The sequence below is a fragment of the Mustela putorius genome, unplaced genomic scaffold (assembly GCF_011764305.1).
Source record: "Mustela putorius furo isolate JIRA1106 unplaced genomic scaffold, ASM1176430v1.1 tig00000129_pilon_pilon_pilon, whole genome shotgun sequence".
NCBI lineage: Eukaryota > Metazoa > Chordata > Mammalia > Carnivora > Mustelidae > Mustela > Mustela putorius.
Window position 1 is genome coordinate 16,143,545 of NW_025421290.1, and position 24,066 is coordinate 16,167,610.

Consider the following 24,066-nt stretch of genomic DNA (forward strand, 5'->3'; position numbering starts at 1 on the left):
CCAGATACCCTTTCTGCCCGGGCAGACAACTAAGGTGGGGAGGTTTGCCTAAATCCTCCTCCTTCCCACTTCTTCAGACTAGCCTCAGACTAACAAGTGTCACCCTGACGCTAGTTCTGGGGACTGTGTCCCCACCCACTTTCCTGCTATGTTCTGCACACTGACTCTCCACATTCTTGCTAAGTAATGCCGTCAGGAATATTTTTCTCTTGCCTCTTCCCTCTTGATCCCTCAGGGGGACAGACTGACACCACTGCGGCTTTCACACTTTTTCAAAATGGGGCAGGTATGTTTTAGGAAATACGGTTGCTGTACCGTGTTAACCTAAAAGCCTATATATCCCACTTCCCCAGGGAAGGTGTGGCCACCCCACAACCTCTCCAGAGCTGCAGCGCCTTTTATCTCTGCACGCTTCTGAGACACCCATCTGATATCTGTTCCCTCTTTTGCTCTGGGAAAGTGGGTGGATAGATAGGGGCCGTTTGAAGCTTTGGAAGCTTGAGGTTTGGAAATCCTAGTTTTCACAATTTATAAGCTTTGAAATTTTGTTATTAGTCACGATTCATCAGTCCCCTTGTAATCTTTGATTTCTGTTTTCCAAAAGTCTAGACTATACAAAAAACCCACAAAAAATAAAAAAAACCATTTCTGTCTGATGATTTTTCACTTTTAAGTTTAATTCTAGTATACTTAAAATTCAGGACACTCTTGTTGGGATAATAATTGTAAATATTTTAATATCTTTTCCATTAAAATCCTCTAAATTACTATCTCAGAGACCTGGAAAGAGTCAGACATTAACATATTCAAATGGTAAAGTCAGAAAGAAATGCACTGTTTGCATGAAGAGGTACACGCATTAAAAAATATCTATGGTTTGCATATTTCTATAAATACTCAAGAAGGACTTACAGCATCACATTGAAGCACAGTAGGAGGGAAATCCTGTAAAGTTTCAATGAGCAATGTATGAGAAATAAAAAATAATTGGATAAAGTTAGCATTTCTAATTCAAGATATGTATTATGTGATAGTCACTTAATGGGCTTTTATTCTGTGCTTTAGTGGGCAACAAATAAAGGATGTTATTTGAGCTGTGACTGTGTTTGTTTCCATGTAACAAATCATCCCAAGACTTTGTGATTTAAAACATCAACAATTGGGGTGCCTGGATGGCTCAGTTGGCTAAGCAACTACCTTTGGCTCAGGTCTTGATCTCAGGGTCCTAGAATCGAGCCCCACATCAGGCTCCCAGCTCAGTGGGGAGCCTGCTTTCCCCCTTTCCCTCTCTTCCTGCTTCTCATGCTCTCTCTCTCAAATAAATAAAAATCCTCAAAAAAATTTTTTAAATAAAACAATAGCAATCATGTTATCATCATCTTTCATGGTCTCTGGGTTTAGAACTTGGGGAGAGTCTGGACCCCAGGCCTGTCATGTAGTAGCTGTCAGCCCAAGGTTGGACATGGAACAGTGGAGAGTTAGAACATCAAAGGATTGGCAAGGCCTCTCTCTATCACCATGTGACCCCAGACCTTCTCCGTGTTGTCTGGTTGTATGAGTTAATTGAGGCTTCCTCACAGCTCTGGTGAGCTCAGGGCAGCTGGACTCCTTACATGACAGCTCCAGGCTCCAGTGTGGACGTTCTGGTGAATAAGCAGAAGCCTTTTACGAACTAGCCTCCGTAGTTACGTCCCATTCCTTCCGTCCTAATCGTACCACATCCAGGCTTTACAGGGAGGGAGTACAGACCCCATTTCTCCAGTGAGAGCAGTGTCAAATAATGTAGAGCCATGTTTTAAGATCTCCACATTCTGTACTTTGGCCAGAAATTATTTTCATTATCCCCACATTCAAAGCAGTCACTTTCTCCTAATAGTTCCCACAGATTTGATCTCATGATGGCATCAGGCTCAGGCTTGGTGTGCAGCAACTCATACAGACATGAGGTTCCCTGAGCTGGTTTACTTGGACTCATCTCCTCAAACATCATTCCTCTCAATTTTAAGATGTGCAAATTAAGATGAAAAGATATTTGCCTCCCGTATATTCCTCTATGCGGTGATGGGTAGGCAGAGGATAAACACACATCTCTTCAAAAGGGGAAGTGACACTATTCAGAAGGGATGGTGGTGGAAATGGGAGGCACAGTAGTCACTGATACAGAGCAGTTTTTCTTTTTGTTTTAATTGAAGTATCGTTGACATGCAGTACTGCATACAGTAGTCTCCGGCATGCAACAAAGTGACTCACCAAGTGTCTGTGTTGTGCTCTGCTCGCTACAATTGTAGCTACTGAGACACTGACAATTCTGAAACCTAACCAGGCACATAGTTCCAGTTCTGTGATTAGGAGCCAGTTCTTCCTGGGATTGATTCTCCACAGTTCTTAATTCCATTTTGTGTGAACATGTTTCTGTCACTGAGTTATCCTTCCTTTCCCATAAAAAAGGAGACTGGGTAGGCAACTGAGTCATTTTCTCAGACTCTCTCCTGCCTGCCTGTAGGGATTTAGAGATCCAAATGCTATTTTGCATTTTGTATTGCCTTTGTCCTGCTCTGTCCACACTGATACAATTACCTTAAACATGATATGGGCTTTCTCTGTACCAATCTGTAATTGATCTCATTAGATAGAGATCAAACCCACAAATCTTTTTTGAGATAACCTTTTTCTAATTTTTTACCTTGTGTTCCCTATGAGACTTTTATGGAATAATTCTCCTAAGTTTCATGGGGACCTGTTGTTTAATTGGGGGGAGTGTCTGCCAGACATGCTCTTAAAATCTTTAGAAGGCTTTTTTTTTTTTTTTTTTTTTGGTCTGTTTGAAAGGATCTGTGCAACACAAAGTTAAATTTTTCTCGGGTCTTAACAAGGAATCTTACAGGTAGGTTCACTCTGGATTTGGCCTTTGCCCTGAAGTCATTTCTTAATTTGAACATTGCATTTTATTTTATTTTTGCTGCTTGGAGAAACTGGGAGTATGAAGTGATCTTATTGTACAACTCAGCAAGTACTGAGTCCTTTATATTTCCTCCAAATTTTACTGTTTTATAGTTTACCTGTGTATGCCTCTAACCTGTCACACATGGTTGAAAGAGCTTATACTTCCAGTACTTTGCCCCAAAACCTTAGCCAGATCCATCAATTCCCAAGGTACACTTTGTATTTTCGGTAGTAGCATAATTAAGAGTTTTTGTTAAACATTCTGCCACTACATGAAGTGAATCTCTTTTCCTCCAGCTTTTAATAACATTTTCCTCAACTTTTTTGAAGCCCTACAGGGGCGCCTGGGTGGCTCAGTGGGTTAAGCCTCTGCCTTCAGCTCAGGTCATGATCTCAGGGTCCTGGGATCGAGCCCCACATCAGGTTCTCTGCTCAACAGGGAGCCTGCTTCCTCCTCTCTCTCTGCCTGCCTCTCTGCCTACTTGTGATCTCTGTCTGTCAAATAAATAAAATAAAATCTTAAAAAAAAAATATCCTTTGAAGCCCTACGAACAACCTCCTTGAGGTCTGCCCAGGTTCCATTCACGATCTCATGTCTACTCAGCTGCTCCTACCACTCACCCAAAGCCAGTGCCAGCTGTTTTATTTATTATTTATTACTTAATTAATTAATTTATTTTTAGCTGTTTTATTTTTATTTTGGGTGTGTTGGATCTATCTCTTTAATGTCAAGGAAAATTATTTTTTAAACTTTTTTGAGGATAGTTGATACCTAATGTTACATTAATCTTAGGTGCACAACATAGTGATGCAACTGATCTACGTGTTATGCTCTGCTCACCACAGGTGTAGCTACCATCTGTCACCATACAACACTATTACAATACCACTGACTATATTTCTAGGCTATACTTTTCTTCCCTGTGATGTATTCATTCCACAACTGGAATCTAGTTTAGGTTTCTGTTACAGATACAGTCTTCTTTGAGACACCAAATTTTGTTCTGATTCTCTGTTACTGCATGAAAAAATAACTGAAGACTTTATAGCTTAATAGAGTGATGGTTTTGTGGGTCAGGAATCCTCAGTGGCTGGAGGCCTGCTAGGCCTCACTTGTGTGATCTCAGGGCTTGTCCCTAGGATTTCTGCATGTGGGCTATTAGTTCTTCCTCATAGCATGACCCCCTCAAGGCTCTTGTATAAGCACACCCCAGTGAGCAAGGCAATAGCTCCCTTTCCTTTTGTGACCTAGCTTCAGAAGTCACTTACCATAATTTCCCTATAGTCACAAATTCTCCCAAACTAAGGGGAGAGGACATAGATGGACCCCACCTCTCAATGAATTTGGGACTGTTTTAAAACTGCCATGATGACTTTGGCTTATTTCAATCATACTTATAAAATAAGGTTTTAAGTTTCTTAACCATGAAGTCTGAGTTTCCTACAAAAATGTTCCAGGAACCCAATTCTCACCTGAGAAGAAAGTACTGTGGTGCTAATTTGAATAGCTGTATTATGGACTTTGAAGCACCTGCTGACATGGTGGAAGGGTATCTTCACCACCTCTTCTTCGGCCTTCCTGCTCTCCTAAAACAACAGTTTGGACCAGACTCCAAAGATCCAAATTCCCTGTATGTGAAATCTTTCTGCTCAGTTAGTCCCTATTTCTGACCATGGTCTCTTAAAACAAGGGATATTTTACATCAATTACACTAAATGATAGGATCTTTGAGCAACCTGACCTTCTACTCTGAAGAGTATTTCCATTTATACAATTGACTTCCTTGACCCCATGAAGGACCTGAAATTGAAGTCATTTCATTTCATCTATCCCTTAGCATAAATATCTCATTGGAGTAATGTGTTCATTATAACAGGTGAAAGGGGACATTATGGCTGCTTGGTAATAACAGACTACAAAAGAGTCCTGATGACTATGAAATTCCCATAATCTTGATCTTATTTCTGCGAAGGGAATACAAAACACCAACATGCAAATGAGAAGGTTGGTCATCAAGAAAAAAATTTGTTTTTTTTCTTTTGGTCATTTTTATTTAAAAAGCTGACCAAAGTTTCAGGCTTTTATATGAAAATAAAGCACTTAGTTGAAGTACTGCTTCATTGTTAAAAACAGTTTTTAATGACGTGTCATTACATTAAACTCTTGGGTTAAATGTACATTTCAACTTAATTTCACTACCTATATCCATCGCAACTATTTGGTATCATAACAGGTGCACAGACTATGAATTTAAAGTGAAGATTTTTGCTTTGAATTTTAACTCTTTTAATGAGCACACACTTTAACTTTCAGTTGATAGCCTAATAAGACTGGCCAGACCCAGATCTACCTACAGGTTTAATTAGGGGGTAAGTAAAGACTTCCATGACTCTGACTTTCTCACACTATATAAAATAAGAAAAATCTAGGTAGTTAGAGTCAGAGGAATTGGCATCTTAGATCTTTATCTTTCTTATTCAAAAGTTACTTTAAAATACTCTTAGTTCATACTCATCACATTCTTCAACTCATAGAGGCACAAGATTGTATAGTCTGACCTCTTATCTCAGTATTTTGTATTAGCAAATAGAAACCACTGATGCAACTTAGTAGGTATAATAAATTACATACAGGATAAAACAGGAAAATACATTGCTCTTACCAACTTCTCTTAGCCTTATGGCTAATTTTGTTAACCAGAGCCCCACTTGGCACAGTTGTCTTTATTCTTTACCTGAAACTAGTTTAATTAACTAAAGCAAGTCTATGAAAAGAGGTAGTTTCTACCTACAAAATGAGGCAGGAACTTAATAGAAATTGGGTGCTTCTTTTTCTACAATGAAAGAAGGAATCACTGTGTGCAGACTGTGATCTGATTGATTGATTGATTAATTGATGCATTCATTCATTTATTCATTGATTAATTCATTCATCCAATAAACATCTCATATTATAAATCATGTGTCATGCAGAGAGGACCTTCTGTATGTGCTTATCCTGACTTTTAAGAAGTACAAAGATTTTACTTCTTTAATTTAGGACAAATGAGAGATCAGACAGCTATAGATTTTGATGGACTTCCAGAAAATCCTAGAAGAAGAACTCAAGAAGAATGGCTGTCTTTTTTTGTTTGTTTGTTTGTTTCAAGTTTTTATTTAAATTCTATTTAGTTAACATATAGTCTAATAGTGGTTTCAGGAGTCGAATTTAGTGAGGAGTCTCTGATGTGTCAGCACCTGGGCTTGTAGCTGGGGTGATACTTGATTTTATAATAATAGCTGGTACTTTTTTCTTTTTTCTTTTTTTTTAAAGAGAAGCCCTGATTTTTTCCCTGTTTACTCAGCTTTTTATTTTTTAGGAGGGAGGTAAGGGCAGGTACAAAATCTGCGACAATATTATATAAGAATTTCTACAAAAGCTCATGACAGGAGAAAACTTGAAAACAATAGAGAGTTCTGGAAAACATTTGCCGTTGAGGAAAGGAAAAGTTAAATTTGCTCTAGAATCACCCAAACCTGAGGTGGGGATTTCATTTTCTTCATCCACCTTTAGAATTTGGACAGGCTTGTGTTGGCAGGTGCACTGACCCAGGTCCATTTGCTGGAGACTGAAAATCTAAGGGAGCTTACTTATCGCAAGAGAATAATGATGTGCTGACCTAGGTTCAGTTCCGTAACTGATGGGCAGGCAGTGATAGGTTCAGTGTAAAGGGTATTAATTGAACTTCCTCATTTTCTTCATAGCCTCTTGCCTAGATTCTAGAGATATAGAAAAGCATAATTAAAATTTTAAAATGTTGTTTTACTAAACTTTAATATTTTAGGATCTTTTTTATTTCAGTGTAACACAGGGGGTTTTTAAATGCTTACCTCCCTCCTGTGTCAGAGACCCCCTGAGGATCTGGAATCTTGTGGTTCAGTTTGTCAATGACAGTACGAGGCAGAGGGTGATATCCACAGGAGCCATGGAAAGAAAGACCTACTAGGAACAGACTTATTTGTGCATACCTGATAAAAACTCCCTGAAGAAATCCAGAACTATAGGGTTTTGATTTTGAGAAGGGAAAAATATTTTCAAAGGGTATATTGCTTCAGAAAGTGTGAGTAAGTCCCAATTACATGTGTGACACTTCACCTACTGAGATGTTAATGAGACTTAGGGGATTTGGGTTATAAAAATAATTGGGAACTGAATTAGTTTTATAGGGCTGTTGTAACAAAAGACTGCCAACAGGGTGTCATAGAACAACAGAATTTACTCTCTCATAGCTCTGGAGGCTAGAAGTCTAAAATTAAGGTGTCAGTAGGATTGGTTTCTTCTCAAGGCTCTGAGGGAGAATCTGTTCCAGGCGTCTTCTGATGGTTGTCGGTAAGCCTCAGCATTTGTTCTGGCTTGTAGAGGTATCCCTCTAATCTCTGCCTCAGTCTTCACATGGCACTCTCCTTCTGTGTAAATCTCTGGGTCCTCTCCCGATAGTAGGAGAACACTTGGATTTAGGGTCCAATCTAATCCAGTGTAACCTCGTCTTACCTGATTGCTTCAGCAAAAATTCTGTTTCCAAATAAGATTGACTTTGGAGGCCATCATCTGGATAATGTGGACAGTGACTTTTATCTTCTGTCAGAATGTTTATACATTTTAAGCTCCTAACTTGATCAGCAACCCTGAGTCCTCAAAGGGAATGAATGTCTGCGTCAAGTCACGGTTGAAACAAAACCCAGCAGAAGGCATCTTGATACTCTGATCGACAAGATAGGTTTGCTGTGGGAAATTTTGCTTTTAATTATTTCGAATGACATTTTCCTTTCTGCCCATTCAGAAATCCAGAATGTCTTTTGTGTAGAATTCGCTTCTCAGTATGCTTAATTTAAGAAGACTCCTGATAAGTCCATTTATTTTAAAAACGGAACGGAAAGTTTATATCAGATTTCAGAATGAGAGTCCAGAAAAACTGCTTGAATCAAGGGCTTGGGAGGTTAGTGAAAGTCACACATGACAAGATCAGATAGATAAAAGATAACGGGAAGTCTGAGATTCAAAAGCCTGTTTTCAGTTGGCGACCGTTTTCCTTTCCTCCATTCTGAGGATGATAAGGAGAAATCTGTATACAAGCAATTTATTCTTCCAATACTTAAGATCATCATGCTTTTTCCGGCCCTAAAGGAAATGGCAAGAGACCAGAGCCATCTTTGCTGCAGCTCCGTTTGAAGTCTGAACAATCTGCTCCGTTTCCATCTCCTGGAGTTACTTTATATTATTCGCATCTATGCTTCATACTGTTTCCTATCAATGTCCTTTTGCATAATTGATCAGGAACTAAAATTACCTAGATTTGTTATTAGGAAAGTAGATGTTGCTAGCTTCATATAGGTATGCCTTTAACTTTTTTTTCCCTAACACAGCTTCATAAATCCTTCATTAACATAAAAAGCAGTATAAAAAAGGAAAAGGTCTTTAAAAGAATGATGGCTGATGAAGTCATTTGGGATAGCATAAATATGCATTTTTGCTTTTTTCAAACATGGTCACCACTTTATAGTTAGTGGTAAAGGTTTTGTCTACCATAGTTGACTGAATTTTTTAAGCCCAGAATTACACCATATTCATATTTGGGACCCAGATTTTGGCCTTGTGCCTGAAAGAGAACAGTGCTCAGTAAGTGTTGAATTGAGTTGAAAATCATGTTAAGACCATATGTTATTTCCCCAAACAGAATAAGCCTTGTTTTTGTCTCAAAGGAGAAAGTTTGGACTATTTTCCAGGCCTCTTCAGAAGAACAATGTGAAAGATAAGCTCTGAGAAAGGTTTTTCCTCTTTTTAAATTTTTTTTTTTTTTCCAGACACCCTCTTTCGTAGTTGACATGCAGTTAGATCTAACTAAAAGCACCTCACATCAGGTGAGTTTACTCTTTGGGTGAGAGCTCAGAGTTCTGTTTTCCAAAGGAAAAGATAGCTCCAAGAGTGAATTTGGGTTTTACATTCCATCATTCTCATTCTAGTTGTGATTATAAATATAGTTTATTATGTTATTTTATTTCCACTGTATTTACCTTGCATTAGTGCCATAATTATTATAAATTTACATGCATTACAACTTGAAAAAATCTAACTGCTTGCAATTGTTTAAAGAATTATCACCAGTTGATTATTATATCACTGGTTTAAATATAGATTAGTAGAATTCTGGATTTGCTGCATAGGAAAGAAACCTTATGCTAGTAGTTTCCTCCAGTAGCTACTTTCATGCCTAAAACCTAAAAAACACAACTTAACTCATCTTCTGGCATTCAAAACAAAATAAATAAGAAGTGGAAGAAATCCTGTAAACAGTGTTCTTCTATTACTGACAAGAAACACTGTGCCTTTATTCATCCTGAAAACAAGACTCACCCCAGGGAGAAACTGAAGCTCTGGCAGGTGAAGGGAATGTCAGTTTTAGGACTGAGTGAAGCCTGGTTTTCACAACTTCCTCTCACTCCCTCTAGCACTTTCTGAAGCAAAGTCTTGGGCTGTGGGCCAGATGAAAAGCTTGACATGAAATCTGCTGCTGTAATCTAGATCCTTCTAAGCAACACTACTCTGTCATAAAAAGTTTGCTTTCATATATTTAAAAAGTAAAATATTATATTTAAGAATGTTCTAGAATTTATATTTCTGAAGGTCCTTGAGATGATAGCATTTTCAGCCCATAGAATAGTACATTGCCACTGCAAGCTCACATTCTAATAAACTTTTTCTATTGAAAAATATATTCTCCCAAAAGCAAAATAATAATAATAATAGCTATATCTACCATCTATTTTTTATTACTCATGATCTATCAAATGATTGTGATTCGGCATGTTAGCTATAATGTAACAATTATAAGAGGCTATGGCAGTTTCCATTATGATTATTAGCAGTGTTATGATTCCAGTTAAGTTCATCTTTATGAGAATGCATTTCATAAAAACAAAGAATTGACTAGAACTGTCACTTTTAATGGGAATATGATAGAAAGTTGAACTTCAATATCATCGAATGCAGTATTATTATCATTAATTAGCTCAAGTGCTAATTTTGTAAGAACAAAAAAATGCAAAACTTAACAAAAAACCTTCAGGGACAGCCCACACTTGTCTTCAACTTTCTAGTAGCATATTTGGAGGGTAAAATTCAGTAGAAGTACATTTAGAGGATAAAAATGCTCAATGTGGGCGCCCGGGTGGCTCAGTGGGTTAAGCCGCTGCCTTCGGCTCAGGTCATGATCTCAGGGTCCTGGGATCGAGTCCCGCATCGGGCTCTCTGCTCAGCAGGGAGCCTGCTTCCTCCCCTCTCTCTCTCTCCCTGCCTCTCTGCCTACTTGTGATCTCTCTCTGTCAAATAAATAAATAAAATCTTAAAAAAAATACTCAATATACCACATTTTCGTGTTATTTCAAGTATTTACTCAAGTTTTAGTTTTTGATTTGGACTAGAGGGAAATGTGTACAACCGGAATGACTAAAAGTAATGTCACAGAATCGACTAGTCCTTGAAATATTACGCCATGGCCTTCATAGGGGGCTATTTGTTCTTAAGTGACACTCTGACAATGAATCTTTGCATTTATGTTTCAAAGTACAAAGCAAAACAAAAACAACACTCTGCTGAATTGTATATTGGGGAGAAGATGAAATTCTGGGTATCACAACAAATATTCATGACCACTGAAAACATAAAAAACAATGCCTGAGAATTTCAGTGCTAAAATGTCCTTCAGGAGATTATCTCACCCATCCCAAAACATGAGGTAGTATCACAGCTAAATAATTACCCTATTTGAGACAACGGAGATGCCAATGAATTTTTTATTATCACAGAGAAGTGTTCAATAGCTTTTAGATGTAGGAAATTCTTTTATCTAATGAAGAAGTTGCAGCCTAAGTAAAAGTCCTTTTGGTTTTTCATTGTTATTCAGTGTAATAAAGAGAGAATTTTTATATAGACCGTGAGCAGCATTTGGCTTTTCTATGTCCAAATGAAAATGAACATGTGAAGTATATTTGGGAGTGGCTCTGGAGGAAATGGGCCAGTGTTCCTCAGTCTTTTTTTTTTTTTTTTTTCTTTTAGACCACCCTCCACATCCAGGCAATGCTTCTCTTCCAAGCTTTCACAGCACTTGGATCTCATTGACAATACATTTGTCAGACTAGGGGATCCTGCTCAGTATAGAAAGGCCATCTTCACACAAATCTGAGAGATAAATGCTTATTTCTCTTAGCATATATACCTTTTAATCTATTCACATTTTCTTCCCAGACCACGTTTTGAAGGAATGAGATTCAGAGATACTTTTCCCAATCAAGATTAGTGGCATGTCCTTCTTTTTGCCCTAAACTTACCTCAAGAAGTTTAAACAGGGACTTCCAACCCATTGTCCAAGCAGTTTTAAATTTTATATTTCAAAATATAACTACAAAATTTATTTCTTTGGAAATAAAGTTTATATACAATAAAATGTCCGTGTCTTAAGTGTACAAATCTTGGAATTTTGAGGAATGCAGACACCTGGGTAACTCATACTCATGTCAAAATATAGAACATTTCCATTACCTCAGAAAATTTTTTTGTGGTTTCCCTTCTGATTTATCTTCACCAAAAGCATCTGCTTTTCTGATTTGTTTTGCTTGTCCTAGGGTTTCATATAAATGGAATCACACGATACACAGTCTTACTTTCTTTGGCTTACGTCTTTTGGCATAATGCTTATGAGATTCTCGTATGGTGTGTGTGTGTGTGTGCGTGCGCGCGCGTGTGTTTTGTTATTGAGAAGTTGTCCATTGTTTGATTATACAAAAGTTTGATTATTTTACTGCTGATGAATATTTACATGGTTTCCAGTTTTTTATTGCTACTGTGAATAAAGTTGGCAGAATATTCTTGTACAAGTATCCATCCTGACATGTTTTATTTCTCTAGTAAAGACCTAGCAGTGAAATCATTGGATCACGGGATAGGTACATATTTTTAACTTTGTAGGGAACTTTCAAACTGTCATATTCCTTTTGACTTTTGACTCTCCCACTAATAATGTATGAGAATTTCAGTAGTTGTCCAATTTTACCAAAGTTTGGTACTGACAGCCTTTTTGATTTTAGGCATTCCAGTGATTTAAATGGCATCTCATTATTGTTTTGATATCTGATTTCTGAAAATGAATGGTGTTAAGTATGCTTGCATCTACACATTGGGCATTCACATATCATCTTTTGCAATGTGTCTATCCAAGTCCTTTACATGTTTTTAAAACTAGATTGTTGTCTATTCTTGAGCTATACAATTCTATATTTTGAATATAAATATAATGCTATACAATTTATATTTTGAATATAAATCTTTTGTCAGATATATATTTTATGACTATTTGCCTGTTCATTTTCTTAAAGTTGTATTTTGATAAGAAGTCTTAATTATATCTTACGATTTTTTCTTTTATGGCTATTGCTTTCTGTGTCTGCTTTAGGTATGTTTGCCTAACCCCAGGTCACAAAGATATTCTCATGTTTTCATCAAGAAGCTATGTAATTTTAACTTTAATTTTAGTTTTAGTTTTAAAGAATTTCAATTTTATTTTTAGGTCTGTAATCTTTCTCAATTTTTTTTTAATATGTGAGACAGAGGAGTTGAAGTTCACTTTGTTTTTAAATATATATTATATTCAAAACCCATTTGTTGAAAATGGTAGAATTTTTATTTATTTTTTTTTAAGATTTTATTCATCTATTTATTTGACAGACAGAGATCACAAGTAGGCAGAGAGGCAGGCAGGAAGAGAAGGAGAAGCAGGCTCCCTGCTAAGCAGAGAGCTCAGTGATGCTGGGCTCAATCCCGGGACCCTGGGATCACGACCTGAGCCGAAGGCAGAGGCCCCAACCCACTGAGCCACCCAGGCACCCCAAAAATGGTAGAATTTTTATTGCATTGCTCCATTGGATTGCTTGATCACTGTATCAAAAATCAATTGTGACAACTGAAAAATAGGATGATACACTAACAAGGTGAGGAAGACTGAAGGGTAGAAATAAGAAAGTGAACAGCTTTGCCATTTGGGCAGTTGAGGAGCAACACAGTGGTAGGCTCCTCAGTTTTCTCATTGATCTCCTTATATCTCTAGAAAGCATGCTGCAGAAGCCTCCCATTCTGAAGCCAACAAGCACAGTAACTGAAAGAAAGAGAGAGAGGGGAAGGAAGGAAGAAAGGAAGGAAGGAAGGAAGGAACAAACTTCAATTAAAGGCTTTCCTCTAAGGCCAAGGGCCAACAAAGATGTGGCCCAACAAGAGTAAACCTATTTGCAATACCCACTCTATTCCAATCAGACACCAGTGGAACAACTTCATCTCCACCCACTGTGATTTCCGAATGTCCAAGTGGGAAACTGATCTTTCACCATATCCCTCAGCCCAACAGAAGCAGACAGCATTTGATTCCCGTGTCAGGTTGTGCTGGTGAACCAACAGAAGCTGATGTTCTATTCTTCCTGGCCTGAAAGAGGCTGGGTTCCAGCTCCCCAGCCCAGAGTAGTGTCAGGGAGGGGACCTTCCTCTGCCCTTCAAGGTCCTTCCAGCTGGATTGAGAATCAAATTAACATGATACAGATTAACAGGAGAAAACCACATTTTAGTAGCATACATATGGAGAGTCCACACAGACACAAAAACCCAAAGCCAGTGAAGAAACATGAAGCTTATAATGAGCTAAGGACAGGGAAGGATCTGAGGATGCAAAGGGGACAGAGGCCATTAGATAGGTAGAAGGAGATGTTTTATAAAATGCAGCTTTGTTGAGGTACATGGAGAAAGAAAATTATAAGATCATCTTAAATATTTTGAGTATTTTGATCCAAGGCATGGTATACCTTATTCATACTTAGATCTTATTGGAATTGTTTCATTAGTAATTTATAAAATTATGCATAGAAAGTATGAACTTAATTTGTTACATTTATACCCAAGTATTTTAATTTTAAGTACTTTTATAAGTGAGACCATATTTTTCAAATTTTATTTTCTAATTGTTCATTGCTAGTATGTAAAGATATGATATTTTTGTGTTGGCCTTGTGCTGTATAGCCTTCTTAGACTCATTTATTAACTCTAGTAACTTTTTGGCAGATTCCATGGTCATTTTCATTTAGACAATCTGTGATCTGGAATAGGACCAGTTAAATTTATTTCTGAGATCAGAAATGCCTTTTAGTTCTCTTCTTTACCTTATTGCTCTGGTTATGGCTTATAGTATAATGTTGAATAGGAATGGCGAAGGTAGATGGCTTGCCTTATTCACAACACCAGGTGAACACATTCAGTTTCCAACCATTAATTGATATTTGAGGTAGGTTTTTGTGGACGTTGTTTATCAGATTAAGGATATGCCCTCCTCTTCCTTCGTGATGTGTTTTTATGATGAATGGATCTTGAATTTTGTCAGATTCTTTGCCTGCATCAACTGATAGGATTATATGCTTTTTTTTTTTCATTATGTTAATATGGTGGATTACATAGACTGATTTCCAGTATTCCATTCCTGGCATAAACATCACTTGGTTATGTTGTACTGTTTTTTCTGTATGTTGTTAGTTTAGGTTTGCTAGTATATTAGTGAAGATTTCTGTATTTGAGTTGAAGAGAAATATTTTGTCGATATTATGATGTTTTCAAATAATTATCTTTGAGTTTCATTGATCTTCTGTATTTTTTTCTGTTTTCAGTTTTATTGATTAATCATGATTTTTATTTTCCTTTTTCTAGAGTTATTTTGTGTGTGTGGTTTTTTTTTTTTTTTTTTTTTTTTTAGTTCTTGAGGTGGAAAATACAGATCATTCGAGATCTTCTTTACTTATAAAACCACATAAAAGTATAAATACTTACGTTCCACAAACTTTTATTTATTGGGACTTTTCATTTTCATTCAGTTCCAGATATTTTCTAATTTTCTTTTTGACACCCTTTTGATCCATGTGCTATTTATAAGTGTGTTGTTTAATTTCCAAGTGTTTGGAGATTTTGTTTCTTTTTGTTATTGAGTCCTTGTTGAAATCCATGTGGTCAGAGAATATAATTTATATGATTTCAATGATTTTGTTTGGTAATGTTTTAGGATATGGTAGTTCTTTTTTAAGATATAGTTTTGAGTTCTAGCTTTAGAGCATTGTGGTCTGAAAATATGCAGGGAATGATCCCAATCTTTTGATACCGGTTGAGTCCTGATTTAGGACCGAGGATGTGATCTATTCTGGAAAATGTTCCATGTGCACTAGAGAAGAACTCAACCACAAAAGGAAGTTTGGAAAGAACCCAAATACATGGAGACTAAACAGTATCCTTCTAAAGAATGAATGGGTCAACCGGGAAATTAAAGAAGAATTGAAAAAAATCATGGAAACAAATGATAATGAAAATACAACGGTTCAAAATCTGTGGGACACAACAAAGGCAGTCCTCAGAGGAAAATATATAGCGGTACAAGCCTTTCTCAAGAAACAAGAAAGGTCTCAGGTACACAACCTAACCCTACACCTAAAGGAGCTGGAGAAAGAACAAGAAAGAAACCCTAAGCCCAGCAGGAGAAGAGAAATCATAAAGATCAGAGCAGAAATCAATGAAATAGAAACCAAAAAAACAATAGAACAAATCAACGAAACTAGGAGCTGGTTCTTTGAAAGAATTAATAAAATTGATAAACCCCTGGCCCGACTTATCAAAAAGAAAAGAGAAAGGACCCAAATAAATAAAATCATGAATGAAAGAGGAGAGATCACAACTAACACCAAAGAAATACAAACTATTATAAGAACATACTATGAGCAACTCTACGGCAATAAATTTGACAATCTGGAAGAAATGGATGCATTCCTAGAAACATATAAACTACCACAACTGAACCATGAAGAAATAGAAAGCCTGAACAGACCCATAACCAGTAAGGAGATTGAAACAGTCATTAAAAATCTCCAAACAAACAAAAGCCCAGGGCCAGACGGCTTCCCGGGGGAATTCTACCAAACATTTAAAGAAGAACTAATTCCTATTCTCCTGAAACTGTTCCAAAAAATAGAAATGGAAGGAAAACTTCCAAACTCATTTTATGAGGCCAGCATCACCTTGATCCCAAAACCAGACAAGGATCCCACCAAAAAAGAGAGCTATAGACCGATATCCTTGATGAACACAGATGCGAAAATACTCAACAAAATACTAGCCAATAGGATTCAACAGTACATTAAAAAGATTATTCACCACGACCAAGTGGGATTTATTCCAGGGCTACAAGGTTGGTTCAACATCCGCAAATCAGTCAATGTGATACAACACATCAATAAAAGTAAGAACAAGAACCATATGATACTCTCAATAGATGCTGAAAAAGCATTTGACAAAGTACAACATCCCTTCCTGATCAAAACTCTTCAAAGTGTAGGGATAGAGGGCACATACCTCAATAATCAAAGCCATCTATGAAAAACCCACCGCAAATATCATTCTCAATGGAGAAAAACTGAAAGCTTTTCCACTAAGGTCAGGAACACGGCAGGGATGTCCATTATCACCACTGCTATTCAACATCGTACAAGAGGTCCTAGCCTCAGCAATCAGACAACAAAAGGAAATTAAAGGCATCCAAATCAGCAAAGAAGAAGTCAAATTATCACTCTTCGCAGATGATATGATACTATATGTGGAAAACCCAAAAGACTCCACTCCAAAACTGCTAGAACTTGTATAGGAATTCAGTAAAGTGTCAGGATATAAAATCAATGCACAGAAATCAGTTGCATTTCTCTACACCAACAGCAAGACAGAAGAAAGAGATATTAAGGAGTCAATCCCATTTACAATTGCATCCAAAACCATAAGATACCTAGGAATAAACCTAACCAAAGAGACACAGAATCTATACTCAGAAAACTATAAAGTACTCATGAAAGAAATTGAGGAAGACACAAAGAAATGGAAAAATGTTCCATGCTCCTGGATTAGAAGAATAAATATTGTGAAAATGTCTATGCTACCTAAAGCAATCTACACATTTAATGCAATTCCTATCAAAGTACCATCCATCTTTTTCAAAGAAATGGAACAAATAATTCTAAAATTTATATGGAACCAGAAAAGACCTCGAATAGCCAAAGGGATATTGAAAAAGAAAGCCAACGTTGGTGGCATCACAATTCCGGACTTCAAGCTCTATTACAAAGCTGTCATCATCAAGACAGCATGGTACTGGCACAAAAACAGACACATAGATCAATGGAACAGAATAGAGAGCCCAGAAATAGACCCTCAACTCTATGGTCAACTAATCTTCGACAAAGCAGGAAAGAATGTCCAATGGAAAAAAGACAGCCTTTTCAATAAATGGTGCTGGGAAAACTGGACAGCCACATGCAGAAAAATGAAATTGGACCATTTCCTTACACCACACACAAAAATAGACTCAAAATGGATGAAGGACCTCAATGTACGAAAGGAATCCATCAAAATCCTTGAGGAGAACACGGGCAGCAACCTCTTCGACCTCTGCCGCCGCAGCAACATCTTCCTAGGGAACAACGCAAAAGGCAAGGGAAGAAAGGGAAAAAAAAAAATGAACTACTGGGATTTCATCAAGATCAAAAGCTTTTGCACAGCAAAGGAAACAGTTAACAAAATCAAAAGACAACTGACAGAATGGGAGAAGATATTTGCAAACGACATATCAGATAAAGGACTAGTGTCCAGAATCTATAAAGAACTTAGCAAACTCAACACCCAAAGAACAAATAATCCAATCAAGAAATGGGCAGAAGACATGAACAGACATTTCTGCAAAGAAAACATCCAGATGGCGAACAGACACATGAAAAAGTGCTCCATATCACTCGGCATCAGGGAAATACAAATCAAAACCACGATGCGATATCACCTCACACCAGTCAGAATGGCTAAAATCAACAAGTCAGGAAATGACAGATGCTGGCGAGGATGCGGAGAAAGGGGAACCCTCCTACACTGTTGGTGGGAATGCAAGCTGGTGCAGCCACTCTGGAAAACAGCATGGAGGTTCCTCAAAATGTTGAAAATAGAACTGCCCTATGACCCAGCAATTGCACTATTGGGTATTTACCCTAAAGATACAAATGTGATCCAAAGGGACACATGCACCCGAATGTTTATAGCAGCAATGTCCACAATAGCCAAACTATGGAAAGAACCTAGATGTCCATCAACAGATGAATGGATCAAGAAGATGTGGTATATATACACAATGGAATACTATGCAGCCATCAAAAGAAATGAAATCTTGCCATTTGCAACAACGTGGATGGAACTAGAGCGTATCATGCTTAGCGAAATAAGTCAAGCAGAGAAAGACAACTATCATATGATCTCCCTGATATGAGGAAGTGGTGATGCAACATGGAGGCTTAAGTGGGTAGAAGAATAAATGAAACAAGATGGGATTGGGAGGGAGACAAACCATAAGTGACTCTTAATCTCACAAAACAAACTGAGGGTTGCCGGGGGGAGGGGGTTGGGGAGAAGGGGGTGGGATTATGGACATTGGGGAGGGTATGTGATTTGGTGAGTGCTGTGAAGTGTGTAAACCTGGTGATTCACAGACCTGTACCCCTGGGGATAAAAATATATGTTTATAAAAAATAAAAAATTAAAAAAAAAAAGATTCCAAATTAAATTAAAAATCCAAAATTAAACAAAATGACCTAGAAAAAAAAAAAAAGATATAGTTTTGATATAAGATGCAGCCTATTTTGGTAAATGATCTACAGGATTTGAAAATACTTGTATTCTGTTGTTGGATGGTAGTGCTTTCAAAATGTATATTAGATGTTTATTGGTATTGATTTTTGTATATACTTACTAACTTTGTATTGGTTACTGAGAAAGGGGTTTTGAAGTCTCCAACTATAAGTGTGTGTTGGTTCATTTTACCTTTCAGTTCTATGAGCTTTTGCACCATCTAGTTTGAAATTCTACTGGTATGTATTATAAGCAAACACATTTAGGATTGGTGTGTCTTCTTGCTGACATGACCTTCTGATTATATGCAATTTCCCTCTTTACCCCTGGTCATTTTACTTGATCTGATATGAATTTTTTTCCTCAGAATATATCCACTACAGTTTTGTATTGATTAGTGTATATATGGATATATAGTATATATAAAGATATAATATCTTTTTATATTCTTTTACTTAAAAAACTTTATAGTGATAAAATATACATACCATTTACATTTTAACCAATTTTAAGTATACAATTTACTAGTATTAAGTACATTCACAATGTTGTGCAGCAGTCACCACCACATCATTCCAAACAGGGTATCTGTACCCATAAGACAGTAATTCCCCATTCTTCCATCCCCACAACCTCTGGTGCATATTTTACTTTCTAAGAATTTGCTTATTTTTGGTACTTCACATACATGGAATTATATAATATTTGTCCTTTTGTGTCTGACTTATTTCACTTAGAAAAGTGTTTTCAATTCTCATCCAAGTGTAGCATGTATCAGAATTTCATTCCTTTAAGGGCTGAATGGTATTCCATTATTTGTATATACCAATTTTGTTTATTCATCTGTTGTGGACATTTAGGTTGTTAACAATCTGTTGGCTATTGTGAACAATGCTGCTCTGTACTTTGGTGTACAGGTATTTATCTAAATAATGCTTTTAGATATATAGTGAGAAGTAGAATTGCTGTATCATACAATAGTTTTATGTTCAGCTTTATAATAAACCACCAAACTGTATTACATAGTGGCCATGTCATCCTATATTCCCTCAAGCAATGCACGTGTTCCAATTTCTCCAACATGCTCACCAACACTTGTTATTTTCTTATTTTTTAATAATATTCTAATGAATGTGAGGAAGTGGTATCTCATTGTGATTTTAACTTTGATTTACTTAATGGCTAGTGATGTTGAGATAGTTTCCTATGTTCACTGGCCATTTGCATATATTCTTTGGAGAGATGTCTGTTCAAGTCCTTTATGCATTTTAAGAATTATCTTTAAAAAATTGTATTTTAGTGGTTGCTGAGTTATAGTAGTTCTTTATGTATTCTGGATATTAATCCCTTAGCAGATATATGTTTTGCAAATATTTTCTCCCATTCTGAGGGTTGCCTTTTTACTTTTTTGATAGTGTCTTTTACTGAAAAAAAGTCTAAAATGTCAAGTAAGCCCAATTTATTTTTCCTTTTGTTGTCTATACTTTGGTGTTATATTCATGTCATTGACAAATCAACTGTCACGAATCTTTTTTCTGTAAAATTATAGTTTTAGTCCTTACATTGAGACCTGTTATCTATTTTGAATTAATTTTGGTATCTGGTGTAAGGGTCCAATTTCATTCTTTTGCATTTGGAGGTCCAGTTTTCCCAGCACTATTTATTGAAAAGACTATCCTTTCTTTATTAATGATCTTGGTGCTCTTGTCAAAAATAACTAACCATATATGTGATAATTTACTTCTCAACTCCATTTGATTCCATTTTTCTATGTATCTATTCCCATGCTAGTGCCACACTTTTAATTATTGTAGGTTTGTAATAAAATCTGAAGTCAAAAAGTGTGCTCTTCCAACTTTATTCTTTTTTTTCAAATTATTTTGAAAGTCCATATGAATTCAAAGATAGATTTTTCTGTTTATGCAAAATCATTGTTGAGATCTTTATAGAAATTACATTAAATCTATAGATGGCTTTGGGTAGTATTGTCTTTTTTTTTTTTTTTTTTTTTTTTAGTATTGTCATCTACCAATATAAAATCTTCTAGTCCATGAATGTGTGATGTCTTTTCGTTTATTTATGTGTCCTTTAATGTTTTACAGGAATGTTTTATAGTTTACAGTGTGTAAGTCTTTTCTATCCTGATTACATTTTTTCTTAAGTACTTTATTATTTTTAATACTCTTTTAAATGGAATTATTTTCTTAATTTCCTCTTCAGATTTCTCATCATTAGTGTATAGAAATGCAGCTAATTTTTGCATGTTGATTTTATAACTTACAGTTTTTGTGAATGTCTTTGATAGCTAACATTTTTATGGAATATTTAGGGGGTTTATATATAAAATTTTGTCATCTGTGAACAGAAATCATTTTACTTCTTCCTTTCCAGTTTGGGTTTTTTTTGTTTGTTTACTTCTCTAAATGCTCTGGCTAGAACTTACAATAGAAGTTGAATTGGAGGTAAACCATATTTGACACTAATGATAATGATAAAATGATATATGTCAGGCAGTAAGCTAAGTCATATTCATGTTCCTATCTATATAGTGAAAAAAATAGGTATTATCATCCCTATTTTAGAGAAAAGGAGAATGAAGCAGAAACTAAATAAGTTGCATGAGACCACATATCTAGAATATGAGAGACCTGTAGTTTGAATCAGATGTGTGTGACTTCAAAAACTACATGATGTCCTATATACTTTGCCTTTATGTCAATTACACAAGCAGTTTCATTCATATATTTTCCAAATTTATATATTTTTCATTTGCTCTGATTTATTTCAAAGGAAGGAGATTTACCTAACCAAAATTTACATTTTGTGGTTATTTGAAGTTTTAAATATTTGCTGTGTGTAATAAGACTGAATGCTAAAATCTTTAATTAGAGCAGATGAATATTCTTCCAAAACTGTGATAAAATCAATCAGGAGTAGTCATGGGTAACTTTTGGAGTTTGCATTATAAATGACAAATCAGCTACACAGCAAATACAAAAGATTCTTTAGGCTCAACTTGTATTTTATCTGAATTACTAATTAAAACCAGACAGAGTGCCTATATTTGTGTGATGATCCATGAAAAATGAAAATAAGTAATTTTGTATTTGTCTTTTAAGAGAAAATACACCATTATAAGAAAAAGCATAGGACAGCATCCTTCCTGGCTTATACCAAAAATGATCCTATATATATGAAAGACCTATAATGGCACAAGTTGTACAGAGCACTGGTTTGGCAAGAAGATCAATCCTGTACTCTGGTGTATGACTGTGACTCAAATTTCCTTATCCTTTCCATAGTTTTATACTCAATCTTTTATTTAACATTCTTTTCTTTCCTAAAATACTTGCTTCCTTGTTCAGCACTTTTCCAAAAGTTCCAGGAAGTTAGCAGCAGCAAAAAGCTCACCTCTGGAAGAATTATTAACTAGTTCAGGAGTTAGCTGATCAAAAAAACAATAGCAGGAATGACAGTCTTGCTTGTAATGAGGCTTTTTAAAAATTCAAGAAAATGAACAGTTCTAATCTGCTAGATTTGGTGTAAATTTCTGATTATCATATATACCTATTTCTGATTATTATGGATAGTGTGTGCTTCCCTGCATACTCTATGTAGAAACAAAACATACATTTAGAAGGCTCTCTGTTAAGCACTAGGTGATATAAATTTATATAAGATTTGGAAACTTCCAACTATGATTTAAGAGTAGATGAAACATAATAAAACTAGCTTTGTGACACAAGAGCTATTTGACTAATTCAGAATTCTGTAGAAAGAAAAAAATTATAATAAGTACTTTTGTCCTGTGTTGTGATATAGCTACACAATAACAGAATAAAGAAAGTTGAAACTAAAGTCATTGAAGAGATTTTTTTTTAAATGGCACAAAAACAAATAAATAACCTAGAGAATTAAGAAAGTCAAATTTAAAATGGAGACAGACTTCTCTCAACTGCTGCTAAAGTACTTCTTGGTCCTTCTAAGGAAGCTAAGGCCACTTTGGGTTGAGGCCCTTACTTCTTCCTATACCTGCATCAAATGCCAGCAGTACCAGCCTGGCACCTGCCTGTACAATAGCCTCCATCTTAGAGATTACCTGCATTTATTTGACCTTCACCATGCACGATGATGAGGTGATTCAGGTCAGGGGAAATAAGCTGAATGCCCTCATTAAATCACCTAGTGTAAATGTTGACCCTTTCTGTTTGAGCTTGTCTGAGAAGTCGCTAGCCAATATCAACATCAGGATCTTCATATGGAATGTTGGGGCTAGTGGGTCTGCCTTGGTAGCTGGTGCTGCCCCAGCAGGAGGTCCTGTTCCCTCCATCACTGCTGCCCCAGCTCAGAAGGAAGTGGAAGCAAAGAAAGAAGAATCTGAGAAATCTGATGATGACATGGGCTTTGGTATTTTTACCACACTTCTTCTGTGACCTGTTCAGTAAAAAGCTGAACTCTTGGGGAGAGGGGAGTAGGAGTGGTAGAAACAGAATTCACAGGAGACATAAAAAGAAAATAGTTTCTTTGTATAAGAAGAAAATTACCGGCAATGAATGAGTAGGAAATATTAGAATAGCATCTAACATTGAAAATATGGGAGTTTAAATACTGTAATAGGGTCACGGGTAGGATTTTTTTTATCTTATGAGCAAAAATAAATAATGTGAAACTTTCAGAAAGAACATCATACATCCACATCCTTTTCATCAGATCCATGTTGAAAAGGGATTTGCAAAATCAGACTATGAGATGGAAAAGAGACAAAATCGTAAACCAAAAACTTGTCACAACCCACGACATGACTGGTAATAGATAGTGGTAGTATAAGCTCTACCAATATAAATAATAGTGAATGCTGTGTTACTGAAAACATTCAAGCATAACTTAAGTGACTATATGTCACTACATTTCAGGGTGTCACAGATAGTAAGAAATTAGAATAAGTAAATGACTTTTAAGCTTTATTTTAAACCCAAGATATTTTTCTATAATGGTAGTCTTCTTTGTTTATATTGTTTTTCCTGATTCTATTTCCCTAGTTATAAAATTTCATTTATTTGTCTTTGTTGTAAGTATCAATTGAAAAATCTATCACTGTGCCTGAATTTACTACTACATGTTATTTACTGTAGTGAAAATTATGACTAAGGAAATACAAAGAGTGAAAAACATCCTCTCAAGAGATAACGTCTCATGAAATATGCAGCTTGTGTCAAAATTTCATGCCATTATAATTTTTTTCTTATTACAGAATTAAAATATATTCTTTGTAGAAATTTAGAATTCAAATGAAATATAAATCATACTGTGAGCTAAGGAAGGAAAGCATTTTTTTAAAAACTCTTCTCCCTTCCTCCCCTTTC

The 24,066-nt window shown here is 36.0% G+C and overlaps 1 protein-coding gene across 1 annotated transcript; it reads left to right on the top strand.

Annotated features, from left to right (window-relative positions):
- Nucleotides 1–4,368: 4,368 nt before the first annotated feature.
- Nucleotides 4,369–23,136, top strand: LOC123390492 (60S acidic ribosomal protein P1-like). Its single transcript, XM_045074582.1, has 2 exons — nucleotides 4,369–4,574; nucleotides 22,752–23,136. The coding sequence occupies exons 1-2, from the start codon at nucleotides 4,369–4,371 to the stop codon at nucleotides 23,134–23,136; spliced, it is 591 nt and encodes a 196-aa protein (XP_044930517.1).
- The last annotated feature ends 930 nt before the right edge of the window (nucleotides 23,137–24,066 follow it).

Bases quoted from the DNA above. Each gene is read 5' to 3' on its own strand.
- LOC123390492 (XM_045074582.1), top strand. From the start codon at position 4,369: ATGAAGTCTGAGTTTCCTACAAAAATGTTCCAGGAACCCAATTCTCAC. The intron at 4,575-22,751 runs GTATGTGAAATC...ATCAAATGCCAG, and splicing joins TCCAAAGATCCAAATTCCCT to CAGTACCAGCCTGGCACCTG.